This window comes from Verticillium dahliae, genomic scaffold, assembly GCF_000150675.1.
Source record: "Verticillium dahliae VdLs.17 supercont1.15 genomic scaffold, whole genome shotgun sequence".
Classification (NCBI taxonomy): domain Eukaryota; kingdom Fungi; phylum Ascomycota; class Sordariomycetes; order Glomerellales; family Plectosphaerellaceae; genus Verticillium; species Verticillium dahliae.
Window position 1 is genome coordinate 388,424 of NW_009276934.1, and position 18,323 is coordinate 406,746.

Here is an 18,323-nt window from a genome sequence, read left to right on the forward strand (position 1 = left end):
TTTGTTCCCTTTATTGCTGCCGTCTGTCTGGTCTCTGCCCGTCTGCCTGGTCTCTGCCTGGTATTTGTCTGGTCTGTCTGGTCTCTGTCCGAGTGATGTGGTGATGCAATATTCATTTTTGCCGCGTTTCGGCGGCCTACGGTGTCTGCCGTAGGTTCATGTCTAACTCCTCGGTGCCCATGCTTGCATGCCTTCATGTGTCGTCCATTTCCTGATTCCTCCATTTCCTGATTCCTCCATTTCCCCTGACATGTCACCTGATATCCCTCCCCCCTGTCCCCCAATATAACAGCAGCCTACGCCTTGCCCTTGCCCTTCTTCTTCTTCCCCGGCTTGTCCTCGATGGCGTTGCCGCCGCCGCCGCCGCCGCCGCCGCCGGGCATGCCCTGCGCCATGAGGGCGGCCATGGGGTTGTCGGCAGCGGGGCCGCCGCCCTGCTGCATCTCCTTCATCATGTCGCCAAAGAGGTTCTCGCTGACGCCGCCGCCGGTCATGGCGGGGCTGATGTAGGGCAGCAGGTCGCCCATCTTCCAGCCGCGGGGCACGGCGGGGCGGGGCCAGGGCTGGGCGGGGTCGATGGCCGGGGGCACGCCCTGGATGCGGGCGCGCAGGGTGAGGCTGTCCTCGGCGGCGGGGTGGGGCGCGCAGGTGGTCGGCGACGAGGAGGTAGAGGTGGTGCTTGCCGTCGACGGGGCGGGTCGGGGTGACGGCGGGGTCGTCGCGGCGGCAGGCGGACCTTGGACGCGGCCCGGGGTTGGCCCAGTCCTTGGGGTGGGGACTTGCCGGGGCTCGAAAAGGGTGGGGGATGCGCAGGGCGGCGCAGGCGTTTGACGATTTTCGCGGGCGAGGAAGAGCTGGATGCATTCGACGCGGCCTTCCGCCTCGCGCCCACCCTCGGCGCGGGTGCGGGCGGCGTCAAAGTAGACGGGGGTAGAGGCAGTCGTAGTCTGCGTACTGGCGGGCGTCGGCGGTCGCGTCGAAGTAGGCGTCGGGGGCCTGGCCGGCGGCGGGGGCCGAGGGGCGGGCGGTCTGGGGCGTGGGCACGTTCGTCTGGGCGGGCGTCTCGCGTTTGGGGTCGACGCGGCGCAGGATATCGGCGTCGTCAAAGTCGTCAATGTCGCCTTCGGAGGGGTCAGAGGCCGACTCGAGGTCTGAGTCGGAGACCTCTTCTATGCGGGCGTGGGACATGGCGGCAGGCGGGGGTGGTCTGAGGCCTTTGAATGCCGTGGAGGTCGAAGGTGATGGTGGTGGTAGGGATCGAAGGTAGTGGTGGTAGAGATGGTGGAGGAGATGGTGGTTGTGGTGAAGGTGGTCGTGGTGAGAGTGATGAGCCTCGCCAGTGGCCAGGGTTTTTGGACGTGGGGTCGGATTGTACCTGCCCCAAGGCCAGGAGTTTCCTCCAAGGCAAGCACCTTCCAGGACAGCAGGCAGGTGCAACGCAGTCGAGGTGGGGTAGCGAGCTAGGGCGAATCGGGTTAGCGCTGGTGTGGGGATGGACGTGTCTCGGGCTCGACGTCGACCACCACCATCACCATCACTGATCAACCACCACCATCATCCACCAACACCATCCATCAGCCTCACCATCATCCATCAGCCTCAGCGGTTCTCGATTCAGCGACACCATCAATACCAGGACCAAAGCAATCATACAGCATCAATTTGGCATACACACCAAGCACCCTACAAATAATCCACCCGTCGTCTCTTCGTCATCATCGTCAGCGTCGTCATCCAGCCACGTATCCCACCGTATCCCGAGTCCCCGACTCTCCTTTGCTGAACAGCTGAACAAATCCCTCGTTTTTTGTTTTTCAATTATCTTCAATGTGATTGTTCCTAAACTTGGTATCAGGCGGATGCTCGCTCACACGGAACTTGCAATGCGGATGGCCGCACACCCCATTGACAACCGTCGGACACTACATTCCCCCCCAAAGTCAGCAGCTCGCCAAAGAATCCACCCTCGCAGCATGACAAGACGACGACAACTCGACAAACCACTTACATGATGTCCGTAGATGCAATTCTCAATGTCGCACTCCTGCCCCTTGGTACAGGGATTGAGCCGTGCGAGGTGCGCAATGGCGTGTATCTCATCGAGCGTCGGCTTATACCGGTGCTCGAAGCAACAGTCGCTGCCCTTGACGCAGGGTCCGCGCAGGTAATGGTTGTTGCACAGCTTGTCCGTGTCCTTGCGCTTCTTGATGCTTTCGAGCGCCACCGGCATAACAGCAATGGGCGCGTCGAGGCCGCGCGGGCCGGGGTTCCACGCCGCTGCCGCTGCCGCCGCCGCCTTGGTCAGGCTGCTGGCCCCGCGGGCCTTGGCCGCCGCCATCTTGCCCGCCAGCGGCGTCGTGATCTGCGGGGGCGGCGTCGCCGAACGCGTCACGGCTGCCCACGACGCCGGCAACGTGGGCGCTGCCGGTGCTGCCGGTGCTGCATTGGTAACGGGCGGCACCGTCATCGTCGCCAGCGCTTGTGTCTGTAACTGCCCCTGCTGCCCCGGGCCCAAGGCGAAAGAAGCATTGTGCGAGCTGTCAGGCGACCGGTTGATCAACTTGTCGGCGCGGAAGAGCTCTTCAAACTGAATAACATTGACCTTTGTATCGCGCAGCTCCCGGACCGTCGGGGACCCTTCAATGACGGTGACGCGCGCCCGCGAATCATGATCCTGCAATATTTCGTCGAGAAAGGGCGCATAACCGGCGTCGTGGGAGACGCCCAGCAAAATCTGTTTACAGTTATAATTACGAAGATGCCATCGCGTGAGTTCTGCGTGAGCCTGTCGTCAACAATTGCTCTGTCCTTCTCCCCCGTGGCCCAGCATCGACGGAACGCTCACCTTTAATTTTGGAATCGGCCCGTTCCTTGCCGTAGCCGACGTCGATAAAGTCAAAATGGGCCTTGGCCTGCGTGAACCCGAGGGCAAACTCTTTGAGGTCAAACTCGGCCTCGATACAGCCGTCGCGGCGCATCGCCCGCGCGAGGCCCGTCAGGTTGGCGCACACCTTGGCCACAATCTCGACCTCGTCGGCGAACTGGCCGCAGAGGGACACAATGGCGCGGCGCAGCGCGTAGGCGGCCTTTTTGCCGCCCTCGATGCCCGCTTGAACGAAATGGTCTTGAAACTGCAAACGAGTCAGCCAGCTTTTGCCTGATGAGGACCGACTACACAGACAATGAGGCCGTCGCCGTCCAAGAGGACCAAAACATAAAGGTTGCGGTTCTGCGTCTTATCGTGAGAAACAGCGTCAAACCCCGAGGGAGATGGGAGGGAGAATTACATTGGCATTCGTGATTTCGGCACTCATGCTTTGCACGTGGGCGTCGGCCACCTTGAGCCGCTGCTGGAACTCGCGGCGCGTCGTGCGCGCGTCGTCGAGGTCGAGCTGGCTCTCGCTGAGCTGGTGGCGCAGCGTGGCATTTTCCTGGCGCAGGCCCTCCTGGGTTCTTTCGCAGTAGGTCAGCAGTTCCTGGCCCCGTGTCAGCGGGGTGCTCCGATCGACGGGCCTGGCGTTCGTGGCTTATGGGCAAGGGGGGGCCGGCCATGTCCCGTAGCAGACGACTGACGAGAATGGGGCAAGGGGACGGCAAAGGGAGGAGGATGGCGGGCTCCAACGGGACTTACCTGGATCAATCCCTCGCTCGCCTCGCGCTGCTCGCGAATCGACTGGAACCGATGGTTGAAGCCCAGGAGATCACTCTCGTAGACGTCCATCTTAACAGGCATCGAGTTGTGTCTCTGGCCCGGCGTGAAGAGGGCGGGCGGCGGGCCCATCTGTAGGCGATCCATCGGGAGAAAAAAGAAATCAACCGAGGGAAGCGCTGTAGGGTAGGTAGGGCCTTGAACGGAGCGGGAGGCGATGACTTCGTTGCCGTCGGCAGATGAGGAAGACGACCCGCGGGCTAGAGGAGAAGGCGATGGAAGAGTAGAGTCTGCCCTCCTCTGACGTGACGTGGATACGTGTAGGAGGAGATGTCGGTTTGGGCAGACGTGTGTCAACGCCAGGTGAATGAGAATCACACACACACACAGAGAGAGAGAGAGAGAGAGAGTGTGAGGAACGGTTGCCCTCTCAACTCCCACGGAACCCAAGAGAAGATGAATGGCTGCCGACGGAAACGTACAAGCTGAGGCGGGTCGGCGTCGACGGCGAGCGCAAGGCAGCGAGGCGTGTAATGGTGGTGTGGTGCGTTGCAGCGTCCAGGTGTGAGCGGGCGGGACGTTCGTAACCGGACCGGACCCCTTGACTGGCTACCTCCCCTTTGTCCTTGGCCTCCCAATGTTGCACACACTCGAGGCGTTTGGGTGACGATGGTGCGATATCTCGATGGACGGGAGAGCGCGGAGCAGTGTCAAGAAGGGTTGAGCGGTTCCGAAAGACGTCGTGCTGTGCTGTGCTGAGGTTTCTCTCGCACAGACAAAACAAGCGTGCGCAGGCAAAGGAAGCAAGCAGAGACGACGAACGGGGCGATCGTGCCCGATTGTGAAGCTGAGTGAAGCAGAGGCGAGCGTCTGGCAAACACCGTGCACGTGTTGCTCGATGATGAAAACCGAGGAGGGGGGAATTCTTCAGCTTTGAACAGCAACCTCTGGTGCGTAGCGAAGTGGTTGGGCTGAATGGAGTCAGGATGTATAAGTCAGTCAGTCGCAGGGCGAGGGTGACCTGTCGAAAGAAACCATGAGCCAGGAATGATTTCAATGGCACCGAGGCATCTAAGATAAGGCACGGCCTCCAAGGTAATATACCCCTTCGTCTGACGGACATGAGCCTGCGCTAGAGTTCAACAGTAGGTAGACAGGTACCTGCAAGCAGACTCTCCATATCACTGGTCGAGGAGACCGGAGAGCGTGAGGAGAAGGGGGAGCGAACCACAAAGTGCAAAAACATCATGGAGGGGGGCACCTAACACAGACTACTGAATACCAGAAAACAGGAACCAGAATAGAGGAGTACAGAGTACAAGAACGCAGGAAAGAAAAAAACGCGAGTTACGGATTTCGCAAAGCCAGGAAACCAACAACGAAAAAGCGAAGGAAGCCAAGTTTGTTGTACAGGGGGGGAAGAGAGCAGGCTGCGAAGCTGAGATGCGAAAAGGAAAACGCCTTGTCAAGCGAAACGCCGCCAGCACAACAGCAACAACAGGTCGGCAGCGCACGTTTGAAGGCCGCCTCACATGTTGGGCCATGGCCTACGAGAACCCCTGTCACTGTGAGGTTGACAGCGCACCCCCAACCCGTGACCCCGATTCGGAGGGGGGGGGGGGGGGGATGGGAACGGGTAGAAAGACTCACAGACGGAACTGACAGAGGTAGAGTGACAAGTGAGCGTCAGCGACAAGACCACTCTTGCATGCGCGCCACGTCGTCTTTGCCGCCTGCCCCAGACGGAATTGGCGTTAGATCCAACACTTCTGCTTGGCTACGCGCGCCCCCCCTTCTGTTGTGTATGTGTATGAGTTGCGCAACCCTGACAGAGGGCATGGTATGATTCGTCCTCCAGCCCTGCAATATCATCATCTTCATTCGATCACATATAGATTTCGTGACTCTTCTTCCCTTCAGTTGACGTTCGTGCTGCCCCCTTTCTTCAAGTCCCGGGACCGACCCAATGCTGCCAAAAAGAAATACCACAGTTGCTACATGCTGCTTTGAGCGGTTCCGGCGCGGGCTCCTCCGCTCAGCCGCTGCGGAGGCAAGGCTCGACGGAGGTCCATGGGGCCCATGGCGCGCCTCGAAGCGCCTCGTCAACAGACCCAGAGTCGGCGCTTGCCGGATTCTTCATTCAGGCTGACGATGCGGTCGAACCAAAGATGCCTAAAAGGCCATCAGCAAAATGCCCATTCTCGCGCCAGCGATACAGGTGGCTGCTGCTTCAAGTCTCGGAGACAAACAAGAAACGTGTGTGATTGTAATGATTGTAAGCAAATGCAATTATGGGGGCCTTGAAATAACCCCCCCGGCGGCACCCGTCATGTTGGGCGCGTCTACGAACAAATGATGCCGCGGAGGATCGGGATGCTCGCATATCTCCTCGATCGCTGTCCGCCCCAGCCCTGTGCCTTGCGAAAATCCCCATATTCGTACAAATGCCATGTAAAACCTGTACCCAATGACGCAAGACGCCGTGCTTTCTGTGATCTCTCTTTTTGTGTCGCAGACATGATTGTTTTCCGGTTCCGTTTTCTCTCTCGTCATCTCCCGCCAGGCCTCTTCATCCCCATGGGCCCCCCCTTCCGGGCCGCTTACGGATCGACGGCGAGGGGAGACGCGCCGAGGTACGTCTTGGCGTTGGCCCAGCTCGGGCTCATCAGTTGCTCCTCGGTCAGGTAGTACTCGCTCTTCTCGGCGAGCATCTGCTTGTGGAACATTTCCAGGTACATGCCCGGAATCTGCTGCCCAATGGCAATCTTGATGAGGTCCTGCTTGCCGGCCCACAGGTGCTTGATAAAGGTGCCGATGCACTCGGAGCGATCCTCGGGGAAGCCGTTGGCCTCGGCGCAAGGCAGCTCCTCGACCTCGTCGGCGTAGTCGTATCGAATAAAGTTGCCGAACCCTCCCTGGTCCGATGGGCGTCCCCAGCCGACGTGGCGGTACTCGGTGCACTCGGGGTGCTTGCCGCCGTCGTCGGCGCATTCCGCCCAGTCGTCCATCATCTGGAAGGTGATCGGGCGGTTCTGGGCAATGATGAAGCCTGTGTTGTCGTACAGCTTGCCCTTCTTGTCCTTGTTGTGCTCGGCCTTGGGGTCGATGGCCAGAGCGAGCGAGTTGTTCTTGGGGTCAATGTCCCAGTAGTTGAGGAGCCATTCAAAAGGCAGGTCCAGGTGGTTGAAGATGGCGTCGGAGTCGACAAAGATGCAAGCCTCGTGCTTCAAGAGAAGCTTCTTGAGCACCGTGGGCTTCTTCCACGAGGCGCGACGGTCCTCAAAATCGCCCGTGCGGACGTAGTAGTAGCTGTAGCCGTGGATCTTGGCTGTGTCATGTTAGAGAGAGAAATAGGGGGGGGAGAGAGAGAGAAATAGGGGGGGAGAGAGAGAGAAAGAAAGAGGGAGAGAGAGAGGAGAGGCAAGCTCGCGCGCGGGACAACCCACCATAGAGCCAGTGCTGGAGCACACCGAGCGAGAGACCATGAATCGCCGTGGCATTGTTCCAGCTCAGAGGTTGTTGGCCAAAGATCATGCCGTCCTCCTCAAAGGGACGGTTGTCGAGGTCGAAGATGCAGAGGTTCCTGCCGAGGGGCTTGGTCCATCGAGCGGGCTTATCCGCGGGGAGCTTCCACTCAAAGGCGCCGTAGGGCTTGTAGACTTTGGCATCGAGCGCAATGGATGGTTTCGCCACTTCTTCGAGGAAGAACTTGCGCATGTCGTCCCAAGAGTCATGATGTTCGGGTGTGGAGCGGAAGCTGCCAGGGGATCTGGGAGAGGGGGGGAAGAGACAATCGGTCAGCCAAAAATGTCTGGTAAGTGGCAGAGATCGAGGGTCTGGAAGCTGTTCGGTTGGAACAGCACGAGCGGTAAACGTACATGGAGGCAAAGTCCCAGCTATCCACGCGGTTGTGCGCCAGACCGATGAAGATGACGATGAGGAGAACCGAGCCGGCGACGACGCCGGCGACCTTGTTCGACCTCAGCAGGCCGGGAATCATGATGGCGGAGATATTAGCTAAGATGAGAAGGAAGCCGCTGTGGGTCGTCAAGATGGAGAAGAAGAAGGAGAAAGAAACAGAAGCAGAAAAGGCAGAGGCAGAAGAGCCGAGTCGTGAGGGTCGGCGTCAAGAAAGGCCGTCGTCAGTCTGAAGAGAAAAAGGAGCGGCAGCGCAGATGGGGCGAAGGGCTACTGCGAGGGCGGAGGAAAGAGAAACGTGTGGATTCCTGGGCAACAATCGTTGCAGCAGCGAGCAGCGAGCAGCGTGGAACTGGAAGGCCGCGTGGTGTGGTGCCTGGTGCTTGGTGCTCGGTGCTTGGTGCTCGGTGCTTGGTGCTTGGTGCTTGGTGCTTGGTGCAACAAGACCAACAACGGCCTGCGGGTGCGCGACGATTGTCTCGGCGCGATAGGCAAGATAAGTTTCTGGGCAGGCGCACGAGGAGGCCAGGCCAGGGGATAGCCACGGTCGGTACACGTAAGACGATGGAAGAACAGGTCGGCATGTAATTTACTGTTCCCCGATGTTGTAGTCGGCAGGACCCCGCTGCCCCCATCTGGTCGATGATCAGAAAGTAGGTAGGAGAGTTATTGAGCCTGGACCTGTCAGGAACCACGCCATCATCGCAGATGGGAGGTGGGAGCCGCGAGTCGGGGGCGGGACCGTCTCGGCCGGGCTAGTTTGGTTTTGGGGGGAAGGGGGGGGGAGTAGGGCAAGAGTGGGCGGGACGAGACGAGCATGGCAGGCATGAGGACGAGCCAAGGGACAGGGGGGGGGCAGGCAAGACCAAGGGAACAGGGGTTGCTCTCAGTGGCACGTTCGCTCAATACTCGGTGTCTCCTCCCCCCCTAAACAGCGATAGCGAGCCTGCGAGCCTGTTGGGGTGACCATCGGTTTTTTTTTTAGTGGGCAAACCCTCCTGGATCCCAAAGTTGGCAATCCCAAGCTCTCCTTGGCCTTCCAATCCAACCCCCCTGCCGCACAAAGGAGGAGGAGTAGAAGCCTCGACGCCAATCAACGAACTCTGCACCTCTGCTTGGCATTTGGAAAGGGGGTGAAAAGATGGACACTGTGAATCAAAATTCGGTGGAGATGTCCTCCCGCGTGCAGCATCTGTCCTCGAGGCTCATTCATGGAGGCCTCGCCAGTCAAAAGGACCGTGACGCAGCATGGCCTTGCGCCTTACAGAATGCCATGCGTCGTCGTGGATAACCTGCATTCATAAAGAACAGGTCACATGAGGGCAACGAAGTGAAGCCATACTTGCATGTCTCAGTCCAGTGCCGAGGACCTGAAAAAAAGTCATGTTCCCGCAAGGTCATGGAATGTGGCTGAAGAGGTCCCGATCAAGCTAATGACCCAGGCCGTTCGAACCAGATTCGGGGCTCTCGCTAAAGGAGTAAGGTGTCTTAAGATCACTGCGGTAAGGGGACAACGCTGTGCTACGCTACCACACCGTGGCTGCCGCGCAGAGCAGCGTGCAGGGGGGCCAATTTCAACGGCAGCCCGTCGCTTTCGCCCGTTGAAGAAAAGACAGTAATCACCAGGCCCGGTGGAAATAGCGTCTGCAGGTGAAGCTTTTTTTAGGCCTGGCATACATGTACATACCACAGGGAGAGAGACGATGATCAGCGTGCTTGTCTTAATGCTTATCATCATCAAAGTCTTGAGGGGGGGCCGCCCCTACATAATGCCACAGGACATTCCTCCAGCTGAGCACCTCCACCTGAGCACCTCCCCTGAATCCGAGAACCCAACCAAGCACGAACCATGGACAGCGATTGCTAGACGATTGCATGACACAACAAGAAAGTCGCTGCGAGCACGCACCAGTTTTCATCCCCAGGCCCCCCCTGCCGGCCGCGCCTGGGAGCTTGGGGGGAGTGTCCACTATCCGTCTCCACCACGCCAGCGAAATCACACCTCCCATCCCGACCCATCCGCCTTGGCTTTAGCGCTGGAGATGACGCAGCTCCCTCTCTCTTTTTTCTCCCGCTCCTTTCTGCTGCCGCTCCACACGGCACAGTTGTGCGCTGAGCCACAGTGCTATGTCTGCCTACATGAAGCGGCCGCGCGGGGCCCGCCGTCATCAATCAAACTGTATAGTCTGCGTGGCTTAGCTGGTCAGAGCGTCGGTCTCATATTCATCAATATGACTGGATCATCAGATCTAGATATCCGAAGATCATGAGTTCGATCCTCATCGCGGACAGGTTTCATTTTTGCTCATTCTTTGGTCTGCTACTTTTTGGCCTGTAACTTTTTGGTCTGCCGCCTGGTCGTGTGCCGAAGCCACAACGCGGAGCGCAGGCGCTGGAATTCTGCACGGGACTTGCTTCGGCCAGGGAGAGACACCGGCAGATCACCATCGAAGACACGCGAAGAATGGGGAGAAATAACAGGGGATGGGGAAGGGGGAGGCGGAGGGAGGACGCTGAAGATCGCATTACACATAGTACTCCTCCGGAATGAAGACGGGCGCGCGCGCACACACATCGTCTGTGTATTCTTGGTGCAATGGACCAGACTAACTCACTCCCTTGTGTTGAAGCCCATTTTTATCGTTGCCTTTGCGGGGGTGTTTTTCGCGCCCCCCTTGTTTTTTGCCCTCTTGAGTTTTGTTGCGCGCCCATCGTCAAGTAGATCGTTTAGCGAGCTGACACCCGTTCCCTGTGCCATGTGTATGTCCCTGTGTATGCTCTCAAGATATTTCCCATTATCCCGTCCCGTGAGTGCTGCCGTGCCTCTTTTGCCCCCCTTTTGAAAGATCTGCGAACGCCCGTCAATCCAAGTCGCCCTTCCCGCTCCTCCCCCAATCCCTGCCTACGCCTCCCTTGGGTCGCGTCGTCACATCGGCCCGGGCTCGTACTGGTTCATCAGGCTCCAGAAGCTGTCGCCGCCAAAGTCGCCCTCGAACATGCCCGGCACCATGTGCTGCTGCGCCGGCGCCGAGGGCGGGCTCCAGGCCATGCCGCCACCGACAATGTTGAGGTCGTGCGTGATAATGTCGTTCATGGGGAACAGCGGCGCCATGTTGGCAAAGTCAAAGTTGGCCGGCATGGACCAGTCGGTCGGCACCTGGGGCTGCGGCGGCGGGTAGGCCGCGTCGGCAGCGCCGGCCGGCGGCATGACCATGTGCTTGTCGTCCATGTCGTGCGCGTCCATGGGCGGCGACGTGTCAAAGTTGGTGAGGCCCGTCGAGACCGACTCGCGCGCCGACGCCAGGCTGTCGGCCGTCGACCCGGGCGTCCGCGAGAGGCTCGACGTGCTGCTGCGCGGCGGCAGCTGGTTCTCGATGACCTTGCGGAACTTTTTGTAAATGGCCTGCAGCACGCCGCGCGCCGAGTTGGCCAGCCGGTTGCGGTCCGCGATGGCCTCGAACCGCTCCTGCGTCCATTGGAACTGCTGCAAGGCCGTGCTCGCGAGCTCCATATTCTCCTTGGGGAAGAGGATGTAGATGGAAGCCATGAGCACCACGGCGTCGAAGCTGCCGAAGAAAAGCAGGAAGCTGTGAATGTTGTTGTCAGCTGTCATGATCTGCATGGCGCACATTGGGGGGGGGGGGAGGCCACCTACTTCCTCCACGCCTTGGAATCCATGCTCTGGAACATCTCCATCTGTGCTTGCAATGTGTCGATACTGGCGCGCAGTGCGACCGCCCGGCTCTCTTGCCTGTTGAAGACATAGGGTCGATGGAGTGCAATAAAGTTGAAATGCTGAAGTGGATGGATCCAGAATCGGCACGATTGGAGCCACCAGGAGCAGTCTGGATGGTTGTCCCAGCGCCTGTCCGGGTTGATGAGTCGCAGATAGGCAGGCGTCTCTTCAGCGAGCCTCGAAATGAGGTGGTGGATGCGGTCTACCTTGTCGTAGTTCTTTGGACAGGGCCCATCCTGCTCCAACTCGATGACCTCTGTCAGGGGACTCAGCAGCTTGAAAGACTGCAGCTGCTTCGTGATGGGCGTCGGCGGGTCGCGCTCCTCGTCTCGCAAGACGACCGGTGTCTTTCTTCGATCCTTGGGTATGGGCGCGTCTATCGGCATGCTTGGCTTTGCCGACGCCGATTTCCAGTGTATGGTGCCTGGCCGGCCCAACACGACCCCGCAGTGGACGTCCCTAGGTGCAGTCAGTACGCCGCTGCGCACGAGGGACGAAACCAGATCGTGCCACTTACCACATCATGAGCACCATGTACACCCGTCGCCTTCGTTGAATGAGCCACTGGTTCTCCAAAATGTCCTCTGTCGAGTCGCTGGCTGGCTGCGGATCCAGGGCGTCCTTGTGCATGCCAATCTCCTGCGCATCCTTGATTGCGCTCCCAATCGCATGCCACTTGCAGCATGGTCAGCTGCTGCCTCCGAGAAGCCAAGAGAGAGAAAGAGAGAGAAAGAAGAGAAAACTTACGGATTCTGTCACCTTGCCGACGTGTTTCAAAAAGTTGGCCCGCAAAAAGGTGGTTTGCACGGCGGAGAGCGTCAGGTGCCGTTTGCCGAGCAGATTGAGGATGCTCATGCCAGACTCGCTGTAGTCGGCAGCGAGGTCCTCGAAGCTCATGCTCCCGGCATACTTCAGGTGGTCGTAGAACTCGTGAGGTTCGTCCGTCAAGATGAGCAGGGCGGTGCCGAGGACCTGGAAGAGCAGGGCGGGGAAGACGCGCAGGTCAGGCGACAGCCCCTGCGGCCCCGACGACGACAGGGTGTTGAAGGACAGGTTGTTCCACTCGGCCAGCTGGACGAGGAAGATGTCCTCATCCAAGGGATAGTAGTTGTGGTTGAACTCGCGAAAGTAAATCTTGATCAGCCGCTCGATGTAGCCCTTGGCCGGGAGCTGCCTGATGAGGGACTTGTATTGCTCCTTGATGGCGTAGTGTTCGTCGTCGGTCGGCGGCGCCGAGGCGGACAGGCTCGTGTCGCCGTTGGCGCTTTCGATCTTCTTGAGGAAGCCAATGGTCGAGCCCCCGGACGGCGAGTAGCCCCAGTTGGCGGCGGCGGCGGCGAGGCTCTGGAGTGGTGGCAGCGTCGGCCCGTTGTGGCCCGGTCTGCTGCTGTCGATCGACGTCTGGCCGCGCTCTTTGGCCGTCGGCGCATTGGTTTCGTAGCGGCAGGCGGATTCCTTCTTGCGTGCTTTGCAATTGGCGCAGGGCAGGTCGCGATCGCACTGTCCATGTCAGGTGAGCTTGGGTCGCTGGAGGAGTCGAGCTGGCACAGGCAAGTTGGGGGTGGGACGGGCGAACCTTTTGCTTCCTCCGGTGGCATTCGGTGCACGAGATGACGATGCGCCTGCGTTTCTTGGGCGGCGCTCGAACGTTGGGGGGTACATCAGCCGTGGCATACACCCTGTGGTCCTCCATCTCCATGTCGAGCGTGGTCTATCGACGGGCCGTTGTCGAGCGATTATGTTGCTGGTGACCTGGTCGAGGTGAGAGACGGCGAGGTGAGGTGCAGGATGGAGAATGCGCCGGGCATGGGAATGGAGGCGGGTGGGATCGAATTCGCTTGTCGTCATGTTCGACCCGGAGAAGTGGTTCTTTACGTCCGGCACATGATTCCGCCCCCCCCCCCCCCCTCTCTCTCCTCCCCCTTGGAATTGCCACCCCGCCAACCCACCTTTGCCAGAGCGGACCTCAGCGCGATTATGTAATCTACAGCGGACTGTTGGGAGTTGCTCAGAACTGGAGCCTCACGGTGCAGGTCCATGTACCTAGGTGGTCAAGCTTGTCAAGGTACCTAGGTAAGGAAGTCCAATAAATACCGTGAATGGCATAGATAGGGCCACTATCCTGCATGCAAGGCAACTCTTAACTCCGGCCAGTTGCAGAGATATTGGGCAGCGGACGAGCGCCTCAGATACTGCCAGACAAGGCACATTTCCCAGCCCTATCCAGCTCCACTTCCACTACCTCGAAAGTAAATCTTCACCCAATGTAACAGTAACAGCCAGGCCGCCAAACCTATGCCTCCTTTTAGCCCGGGCGTTAAACCAGGTCCCCTGACGGGACAGCGGGAACAGTCGATGCAGTGCAGCACGCGTCCAGTCACGTCCAAAGTCCGGGTCAGATCCACCCGCACACTTTTTTTTTTTTTTTTTCCTTTCTTTCGCAACACAGCACTCGGCGGCGCCCTGGTCTGGAACAAGCAACCAAAAACATCATGGATACAGCCGAGACAAGCCAAAAAGACAAAACCGTGCCCGGCAGGACTCGAACCTGCAGCCTCGGCCACCGGAAGACCGCGCGCTGCCATTGCGCCACGAGCACGAAGGGACCTGATTGGTGGGGTCATGCTCGGCCGGCGAGAAGGCCGCTTCATATCGCAGTGTTTGCGCTATTGCGTCGAGAGGTCCACTGACGCTGCCGTTGTCCTGGGTATCAGTCCAGCTATTGTCTAGTGCTGCATGTTCTTTTGATATTAAATCTAAAACGTCTGCTTCGGTCATAAACATGCATACCTAAGTACCTATCCAGGTGCGGTCGAAAGCCAACATAAGGCCTCATGGAGACAGATGCCTGACCGCCCGAGTCCTCGACCGCACCGGCTGTAGGTATGTTTGACGCCCAAGTCAACGCCGAACAAAGCATATTCATCATGCAGAACTCGGCAGTCCCCTGGTCATCAGCAAGCATACGATGACGCCATCTGGGATGTGCTCCCGCTCGAATTCGAGCCGCGTGCCATCTGCCTACCGCAGGTAGAGTGCATTCTAACTGCAAATGCGACTGCAACCTCGGGAACTCTAAACGCAAGCACCGCGCCAGCACAGCAATGCCCACAGCAGTCCAAGTCCTCTGCAGAGCCGGTTCAAAGAGAACTCGGTGGAACGCTGGATCCAGGAGCATCCATGTGAGTACGCCACTTGTCAGAACATATGCATGCAGACAGAAAGTCGTGATGCCGAGAAATCCACCAATCAACCCTGCTTCGACCAAGGATAGTAGCAACCCTGCGGGAGCAGACTTTGGATCCGAAAAAGAAAGTCATGACTTTAGATCATCGTGAAGACAATACAGAGTCGAGCAATGAATAGCCCTCAGGGCCCTACATCCGGCATGCCGCTTCAGATGGGATGTCGTGTGGCTCCGTCGGCATCGGATGCCCGGCGCATGCAACGTCCGGGGCAGAAGGGGCGACGAGGGGGGAAATGGAGGGGAAAAAAAAGCAGGGTGATGGTGTTCGGGCGCGGTTCTACCCGGACTACCCACCCGGAGCAAACAGACCCGGTGCAAGGTTGCAACACCAGCGAAGCCTTGGCCGCCAGACCCCGATCTTGACTCGATCTGCAGTGCTCCTACCTACGGTCAACCTAGCGCCCCCTTGTCGATCTGGTCGAGAAGGAAGGGGGGAAAAGGTAGGGGGGAGGGGGGGAACGTCCGATCTGCCGGTCGGTTGAATGAGCCCGATGGCGGGGCACATCGGGGGAGCAACATCAGACGTTCAGGGGTTGCGAACTCTGACGATGCAAGATCAGCAGTAGAAGCAGCACAACACATGGGATAGCGGTGTGCCGATGAGACGCGCAGCTCGAGAAGTCAACAGGTCAAGGTAAGTGGGTCAAGGCTGACGGGCGCCCGAGAAGAGGCATCATAGTCTCCCTCTCTCTCTTTCTCATTGATTTTGGTCCTCTCTGCCAACGCCTGAACAAAGATAGTCCCCCTTTTTTCCCTTTGCCGTTCCGACGGTCTCGGACTGTCTAAATATCGACTGGTTTGCCGCCCAACCCCGAGCCAAAAGTGCAGTGAAAACGGACCCAAACCTTGGAGCAGTAAACAGCGGAACAATGGCAATCATCAACCCAGGCTCACTGATGTGCAGCTAGAAAGGAAAATAACAATGAACATGAAAAATGGGGAAACGAAAACGCGAATGATCAATTAAAACTCCCAGGGGTATTCCATCTTTCCTGTCAAGCCGCCCTCAATTCTGAGCGACGCGCGACAGGTAAGCCTTCCACGCCCTCGTGCGGTATCTCTCGGCCTCGGACTGAGGGTCACCCGCCTTGAGGATACCCCGCCCGACAATCACGATATCTGTTCCGCAGAGGCCGACGAGCTTCTGGGGCGTGTTGTACTGCTGACCCTTTCCGTCACCCGCCACCACGCCGTTCTCCTCCTCGCCTTCCGGAGGCAGCTGGCAGCCGGGCGTCATGTGGATGAAGGCGTCATCGGGCTCCGTGTTGAGGCTTTCTTGCGAGACGTAGCCCATGACAAAGTTTCGGTTTTCCCTCGCCGCCTCGACGCAGGCCTGTGTGTACTCCTGGTTCATAAAGTTGCCAGCGCTTGACATTTGGGCGAGGATCAAGAGGCCGCGCTCCATGGGGGGCTCCTCGATGCCGGCGTAGAGAATGTCGTCGCCAGGCATCTCGCTGCGGGGGAAGCGCGGCGAGGAGGCCGACTCGTAGTGTTGCGTCAGCGTCGTGACAGAGACGATGCTTCCCTTACGGCCCTCCTCTCGGTACCCGCCGCGGGGCTCGTCGGTTGATCGTGGGATGGCATCCTCTTCGTGCTCGTCAAACGTCTCGGACCTCGGCGTGCCGACAGTGACGGACGTCTTGACCTCCGTACTGGTAGCGCTCGCGCCACTTTGCCTCGGCCTCGGCGAGGGCCGTGACGGCGGCCTTGCCGGGAACCATGTTGACGTTGATGTGTGGGCCCACTCAATGATGCGCGCTGACCCAGCAACGTATTGCAGCTGCACCGTGTTGCCGATATCGCCGAATTTCCGATCCTCGAAAATCAGGAAGCCGTGTTTGCGGGCGAGCTGGGCCAGGCGCGCACCGGTGCCGGTTTGCGGGTTGAAGTCCCAGCCGGCCACGACGTCGTGGTGTGTCTTGAGAACGACGATGGAAGGTCCGACCTTGTCGGCGAGGTGGAGGAGTTCGCGGGCGGTCGACACATCAGCGCTGAGGCAGAGGTTGGACGCCTTGAGGTCCATGAGTCGGAAGAGGTAGGCGGTCAAGGGGTGGGTGGCTGTCTGCGCGCGGGCGGCAAAGGTCGCCTTGAGGCTTTCGTGAGGAGACATGGCGGGGTGACGCTGATCGGAAAGAATGCGATGCGATGGTCAGGTTTCGTCGCAGTCGTGGTTTCTTGTCGGAGGCAGACAAAGGGAGGACGAAATTTGGTCCGTCTGCAGAAGAGGGGCAGGTTAGGTGGAGGCGCAGAAGATGGGTCGATATTCCAGCTGACTCGGGCGCGTTTTGCTGTAGGCGGGGTACAGGCGATAGCGATCGGACCCGCAGGGCGCGTGTGATGGAGATGGTGAGAGGGAGGAGAGTGTATGGGGGAAGGGGAGGGGGAGGGGGGGGGGCGTGTATGTGAGAGTTGTGTGCGATGCGGGATGTGGGTTGAGAAAGGGAGAAGGAGGAGGAGGAGAGCAGAGGCAGAATGGTGAGGTGAAGCGAGGCGACGTGAGGTGAGGAAAACCAAGTGCAGTCGGCCCACACAGCGAAGAAGGTTTTCGAGTTAGTCGGGAAACCGTGAAGAACAGAGAGGAAGGAGAAAGAGAGGGGTGGTGGGATCCGGGAAGGAACTAATCTACAGTAAACGGAAGGGCGACCCGAGAGAAAATAAGTACTTGGGGGCACCTTTTTAGGAGGAGTCAGTGTTGGTGTGAGCCCGTACCTACGGGCGTGTTTGTGTGGTGGTGAGGGTGGGGAAGCTGTGAGGTAGCAGCCAGGTACCTAGCTGAAGGTCTGGTCAGGTCATCTCAGGCCAGGCCAGGTCGCCCGCCCTTCATCTTCCAGGTACCTATAACCTACCTAAGGTGAGAGGTGAGAGGTGAGGGGGAGGGGCTAGCAGCTAGCAGCTAGCAGGGGGGCGCGCCAGCACGCTGGACAAGCCAACGACATGGGGCCTTGATGGGGAGGGAGACCGGGGGTTGTGAGTGGTGAGGTCGTTCAGGGTCAGTCCAGGGACAGGGTACATGTAGGTGCCTCGATGCGCCCAGACGCACCTATTCTGGGTGCTTTCTGCCTGCCTACCTTGTCTACCAACCCAACTTTGGGTGCAAGGTCGTACATGTATATTTCGTATGAGGTGTACCTAGGTAGGCCTTCGCTCAAAAAGCCAAGTCCCCTACATGTACACTCATGATTGATGACCGGACTAGTGCCAAAGCAACGGGACGAAACACGCTCCCCATCATGTCTCTCATGACGCTCTTGCTGTACCTTGGTCCATGGCAAATTGCCTGTTTGAGGTGCCAGCCGGCGCACTGGGGTTTCGGAATACTTCTTCTTTCACATCACAAAGACATCCAGCGCGCACAGTAGGGGGGGGGGGGCGGGCGGCACGACCCCAGTCAGGGAGTCCGAGAGTGTGAGAGGCCTCGCCCGGAACGTTCCGCGAGAAAAGAAAAGCAAGCATTTCAAGTCCCCAAGCTCCATTGCCGCAATGTAGCAATGGCACGATGAGGCGTCATAGCAAAATGCCCTACTGCAACCTATCGCGACGACAAAGCACGCTTTCAGCAACAAAACGGGGACTCGGAAACGTCAACCTCAATTTTGTTGGGAGTCCTGGGTGGGGGGAATGGGAGGGGGAAAAGGGAGGGAAAAAGGGGAGGAGGGGGGGTGTTCCGTTCGGCCTCCCAGTCAGACCCAGGGCAAACGAATTCGCTTTCCCCATTCTTTGGATTCCATGGGGATACAACCCGACTGGGGGAACTCGGCGGTGTGATCACGGGT

General features: G+C 58.8%; 5 protein-coding genes and 2 non-coding genes across 7 annotated transcripts; 1 reads left to right on the plus strand and 6 right to left on the minus strand.

The window, feature by feature from the left end:
* Positions 1–296: 296 nt before the first annotated feature.
* Positions 297–1,188, minus strand: VDAG_07009 (signal recognition particle protein Sec65; the record flags this gene model as incomplete). Its single annotated transcript, XM_009655914.1, has 2 exons — positions 297–765; positions 956–1,188. The coding sequence occupies 2 exons, from the start codon at positions 1,186–1,188 to the stop codon at positions 297–299; spliced, it is 702 nt and encodes a 233-aa protein (XP_009654209.1).
* A 636-nt stretch (positions 1,189–1,824) lies between these two features.
* On the minus strand, positions 1,825–3,796 carry VDAG_07010 (CCCH zinc finger DNA binding protein; the record flags this gene model as incomplete). Its single annotated transcript, XM_009655915.1, has 6 exons — positions 1,825–1,839; positions 2,009–2,775; positions 2,846–3,131; positions 3,182–3,229; positions 3,288–3,446; positions 3,632–3,796. The coding sequence occupies 6 exons, from the start codon at positions 3,794–3,796 to the stop codon at positions 1,825–1,827; spliced, it is 1,440 nt and encodes a 479-aa protein (XP_009654210.1).
* A 2,142-nt stretch (positions 3,797–5,938) lies between these two features.
* VDAG_07011 (uncharacterized protein) lies at positions 5,939–7,366 on the minus strand (the record flags this gene model as incomplete). The annotated part of the gene is made up of 3 exons (XM_009655916.1): positions 5,939–6,107; positions 6,254–6,977; positions 7,096–7,366. 3 exons carry the CDS (start codon positions 7,364–7,366, stop codon positions 5,939–5,941), a joined length of 1,164 nt encoding a protein of 387 aa, XP_009654211.1.
* Positions 7,367–9,751: 2,385 nt separating this feature from the next.
* On the plus strand, positions 9,752–9,858 carry VDAG_20193. Its single transcript has one exon. It is a non-coding gene; the product is annotated as a tRNA-Met (tRNA).
* A 635-nt stretch (positions 9,859–10,493) lies between these two features.
* Positions 10,494–13,002, minus strand: VDAG_07012 (uncharacterized protein; the record flags this gene model as incomplete). Its single annotated transcript, XM_009655917.1, has 5 exons — positions 10,494–11,154; positions 11,223–11,762; positions 11,821–11,978; positions 12,051–12,803; positions 12,880–13,002. 5 exons carry the CDS (start codon positions 13,000–13,002, stop codon positions 10,494–10,496), a joined length of 2,235 nt encoding a protein of 744 aa, XP_009654212.1.
* An 828-nt stretch (positions 13,003–13,830) lies between these two features.
* VDAG_20194 lies at positions 13,831–13,902 on the minus strand. Its single transcript has one exon. It is a non-coding gene; the product is annotated as a tRNA-Arg (tRNA).
* Positions 13,903–15,556: 1,654 nt separating this feature from the next.
* VDAG_07013 (orotidine 5'-phosphate decarboxylase) lies at positions 15,557–16,660 on the minus strand (the record flags this gene model as incomplete). Its single annotated transcript, XM_009655918.1, has 1 exon — positions 15,557–16,660. One exon carries the CDS (start codon positions 16,658–16,660, stop codon positions 15,557–15,559), a length of 1,104 nt encoding a protein of 367 aa, XP_009654213.1.
* Positions 16,661–18,323: the final 1,663 nt, after the last annotated feature.